General features: G+C 33.9%; 1 protein-coding gene across 1 annotated transcript; it reads right to left on the reverse strand.

The window, feature by feature from the left end:
• Positions 1-1,600: 1,600 nt before the first annotated feature.
• LOC120092189 (50S ribosomal protein L19, chloroplastic) lies at positions 1,601-4,685 on the reverse strand. The gene is made up of 5 exons (XM_039050425.1): positions 4,541-4,685; positions 4,143-4,454; positions 3,481-3,567; positions 3,254-3,387; positions 1,601-2,476 (listed from the first exon to the last, which is right to left on the reverse strand). Exons 1-5 carry the CDS (start codon positions 4,562-4,564, stop codon positions 2,368-2,370), a joined length of 666 nt encoding a protein of 221 aa, XP_038906353.1. The 5' UTR covers positions 4,565-4,685; the 3' UTR covers positions 1,601-2,367.
• Positions 4,686-4,995: the final 310 nt, after the last annotated feature.

Genomic DNA, 4,995 nt, shown 5'->3' on the forward strand with positions numbered 1-4,995 from the left:
TACATGATCAAATATTTTTATTCATTTTTATGGTTATCATTATTTTATTTTATCATTATTATTTTTTTTTAAGAGACATGGACCAAATATTTAATATTGAAGAGAAAAAAGAATACAGGTCTAATAATCACTCTTAAATGTAGTCCACCGCCAAATACACGTCATTCAAAGCACTTAAAAAGAATATAAGACAAATTTTTATTATTAAAAACATTTCAATGAATTGGTAATTTATAGTGGGTACAATTTTTTCTTGAGTAGATTTATTTTATTTTATTTATTTAATTAAAGTATAGAACCCTTCCAACTCAACTTATAACATCTATTATGACATCAACCATCTTATCAACAAAATTTAAAGTTTTGTCCCATTGATGACTTGATTTTCATTAAAGTTGCAAATTGCATGTATCTTTGTTACTTTGGTCTTCACCTTGTCTATATATCTCTGTCAAACTATTAGCTTTGGTGAAAAATGAGTTAAAGTTTCATGTATTGATGATAAAGCTCATTCTTTTGAACCATGTTAAGTCAATCCATGAAAAAAGACATCTATAGGTTGTTTCAATAATGATATCGCATTTTATCCTCTAACTCCGTACTTCCCATAGCCCTAGATTTTTTGCACTTTGATCATTGGTGGTCGATTGAACTTAGATTTGCGGTCAACCCATGGAAATAATAAATGATACTTTTTTAAAAAAAAATAAATTCAATATTATTGATAGTGTCGATAATATCAATTGAAACTTCTACCGATCCGATAGTAAATGTATTTCAATCAAATCATACTCAAGTAAGAATTTCAATAATCCTTTGTTCCTAGGGACTATCTTAAAAACTCTCAATCATGTGTAGATAAACTTGGTGATGGTTATTGAACACGAAAACGGTTTTGAATGTTGCAAGCTATGTAATTTCAACTCAGGATCTCCCTTACCTTAAGGCACGATTGATGGTATTCCAACACCAATTATCTTATTAATTGCGTGCGTGCAACCATTTAATTATATCCAACAGCTAGCCAAAATCCTCAAAACAATGACGACATGGTCTAGTCACAATATTCCTATGGCGTACCAAGGATGGTGTTACTTTGGCTTTTGTTAGATGTATGAGTTATTTTGCACCTAGATATCAAGACTCCATTTGGTAACTATTTGGTCTTTGATTTTTTGGTTTTTGAAAATAATATTTTTTTTCTCACAATTTCTTATCCATAGTTTTCAAATTTTTTATGTCAATATTTAAATTATTTGGCCAATTTCCAAACTCAAAATCAAGTTTTTGAAAAAAGCCTTTGTTAATTTTCAAATTTTGACTTTGATTTTGAAAACACACCCAAATGATTACTAACCAGAGAACATAGTTGTTACTAATTTGGTGGCAACCTTAGCATAGTTTGAACTGATTAAGGCATTACAAGTCCATAAAAATATCATAAGTTCGAATCCTTATCTCATATATTGTTGATAAAAATAAAAAAAAAACCGTTTTCTTATTTATTTATTTATTTTTCCCTATTGATGAACTCCATTCACAAAAATTACCATCAGATATGCTCCTAATTGTTTCCCACATCAATTGTTACACAAGATAGTAGAAAAAACACCCTACAAAAGTCATCTCCCTCTCTACCAATATAGAACCTGAATACAATCTCTAACAACATATTCAGGCTAGGTAGGAATCAACTCCTGAAATTTTGTAAATGCTTGTTCCAAATAAGATCAAAGAAAGTGCATCATAGCAGTTAATGATCTTGAACCAGAGTTGATCTCTAAAAACTCCACCACTAAGAACAAAGATAATAGAAACTGACCTTTGATCAATCATGTCAGTAGCATCGCCACCAATTCTCCTCGAAGCCAAAGGAAGTAAAAGCTCTGACTTGCCATAATTCCACGAAGGATGCAGGAAATCTACTAAGGCCATAAAAACCAGACTATAAAAAGAAAAGCTAGAAGTAAAGATGCCTGAAGGATGCGAAGACCAAAACCTTCCCATCTTCACAGATTAGGAGGTAGAACCATGGCCAAAAAATCTTGAGACATCTGACTTCATAAAACTAAATTTAAATGTGAGGAAAAACAACTGAGAAGATGCCAAGTAATGGCATCGGCAATGGTGAAAAAGCTTGGGAACATGGTGCAAGGTTGTGATTGAGAATCCAGGTCAGTAACTCTAATTAAACCCCTGTTGCTCAGATATATATAATTAGACGGGCAAATGGTAATGTGGGAGGGGAATAACATAAATACAGAAGAATGATGTCCGCATCTAAGAAAAAGAAACAGGATGTTTTCAATCATATCAAGATACAACCCGTTGACGGTCGATGAAAAAAAGGAAAGGCATCGGGGTGTTTCACTTGAAAGTAGAGAGTTTTGGAAGTTTGTCTCTCAAATAATACAACCTTGCCCTCCTCACCTTCCTGTGGCTCACCACTTTTATCTCCCTGATGTTTGGTGAGTACCTGCAGTAGAAATCCTTCTTTAGATAAAAAATTCATATTTATAAGTTCCAATCCTACAGAAGTAACCAAGCAGGTAATAAAATATGCATCAGGCATCCAACTTTTCATATAATTTTTTTTTTCATAATGACAGAAAAGAACTTCAGCCACAAGTATGCAGTTGCTTAGGGTATAACATCAGATGTTTATCATTTCATCAAATTATGAATTTTGATAACATGTGACTTGCGAGCAAAAGAAAATTTTCTTTTTGTTTCCTTTACCTTAAAATAGTTTTGCCACAGCCTGCTTTTCAGCATGCCAAGAGGGAGCTCTCAAATCATTGACCCATGTTCTGATTTCAGCTAATTTTGATGGATTTGGTGGGGGTTTTTACTATTATGGAAGAGGAATTTAAGACCAAAATATGTAACAAGGTTCAAGTTTCACGTCATCCAAACTCCAGATAATATTTGCTTTATTACTGAATCAGCATGTGAGACTGTTCCGGAGATACTCAATTTTATGTTTAAATAAACAACAGATTCTGAAGATAAGTTTTAGAAATTTGAAACACATACATGCAATAAGGTTCAAGTGTTCTCACTTCTGAGGTCATCCAAATCCAGATAGTTTCCTCACAACTCTTTTCAAAAAATTGGGAAGAGAGAAAAATGCTAAATTTTGTATTTGCTTAATGAGAGTACATCAGCAAGTGAGATTGAAATGGAGCACACATATTCTACTGTTAGTACGTATTAGATTCTAGAAAGAAATCAAAATGAACTCAATACTTACAGCGGAAAAACAATTTCCACACCAACACCAGCAATAATTCGGCGAATTCTAATCGTAGTGTGGATGCCAGCATTTTGTTTTGATATGACAATTCCTCTATAAACAGAAAGCCTACGCCTATTTTCTTGAACTTCCTGTAGTAGTAATAACATTTTTATTAAAATGAGTTTAAGAAAAACTTACACTTCAATAAGAGTTCGGATATAGAGGTTAAGAATAAAATTTACCAGTTTAAGTTCCACAATGTCACCAGTTCTAATGTCTGGAATCGGCCTCTCCTTTTCTGACGCTTCAATTGCCCGCTTATTAAGTATCTACCCAGAAGAGAAAAGAACGAGAAAACTAAAATCAAATTCAAATTATCATATCACATGTTTAACTGTCACATTCCCACTGACTGGTAAAAGAGAAAATTCTTGTATTCTAAAATTTCACCTTTGATAGCTCAAATCTTATGCTACACAAAACAGTAAAGAGTTTCCACGGAGAGAAGGATCGCACTTCGACTTTTAAGCCGTTATTTAGGCTCCAGTTTGATAACCATCTTTTTATTTTTATTTATTTTTATTTTTTTGAAATCTAAGCTTAGCTTTGAAAACTAAAATGAGTAGTTTTTTTAAAAAAATGTTTTTGTTTTTGTAATTTAGCTAATTCAAATGTCTACTGAACAAAGATGAAAACCATAGTAAGGGAATTGTAAGAAAACAAGCACAATTTTTAAATAGTTATCAGACGGGCCTTAATAAATTCAAAGATTTGGAAGCATTGAAAATAATTCAAAAGAACCAGTACAAAACTATACTTCCGGTTGCAAAAATTCTGTGCTCCTTAATTCAGAACTGCAAAAAAATTTGTGATCCTTAATGCTAAGAATGGATAGAAAAATTACCCCCATTACATCTCCGAGCTTAACACGAGGCTTTCTCGGCGGCTTCTCCTCCTGAGGCAGAGCATCAGACTCCGCTACTGCTTCTAATTCAGCTTCAGGAGCTTCCTCAACCGCTGACTCCTCATCGGAATTCGCCTCAGCTCTCACAACAAACCCCCGTCTCAACGGCGCCGCAATGGTATGGTGAAAATGGGAGCCGATTGAACTGGAGGAAAGAGTAGAAAAAGAAACACGAGTACCAGAAACTGCGGAACAAAACCCTAACCTTCTCGGCGCACATTGATTGGGGTTTCTTGGAATAGAAATTACGGCCTTGAAACAAGAAGTATGACGTCAATGAAATGGAAGATGAGGAGGAATTTTAGAGATAACATTAAAAGGCGATAGGGGGAAGGTACCTGAGGAAGAATCTTGGAGGCCATTGATGAAGAAATTGGAGCTTCTGAAGGAGGAAAATGGAAGAAAATTAGAGATAATGAGAGAGAATCATGGCAATGACTGTATTTCTTCTTCCTTCTCTCTCTCTGGAGAAGATGGAAGTGAACTCTTATCCACTACCCGTTTCGGGTTGAAATTTTGACGATTAATTTTGGGTCGGGTCGGGTCGGGTTGTCCCTTTTTTGGTTGTGGGCTGGATCCATAAACACTAACAATCAAACGGGCCTTAGTGTGGATTGGGCTCGGACTTCTTAAATCTATGGCTCATTACGACATTCCAAACACCTCCTTGACAAGCTGGAGATTTTTTTTGATTATTATAGATTTAATCTCTTTTGAAAATTTATTTTCATAAATGTTTAAATATTTTGATATTTTCATTATGCTATATTTGGACAAAAATATCCCTTATGAT

This window comes from Benincasa hispida, chromosome 11 (assembly GCF_009727055.1).
Source record: "Benincasa hispida cultivar B227 chromosome 11, ASM972705v1, whole genome shotgun sequence".
Taxonomy (NCBI): Eukaryota; Viridiplantae; Streptophyta; class Magnoliopsida; order Cucurbitales; family Cucurbitaceae; genus Benincasa; species Benincasa hispida.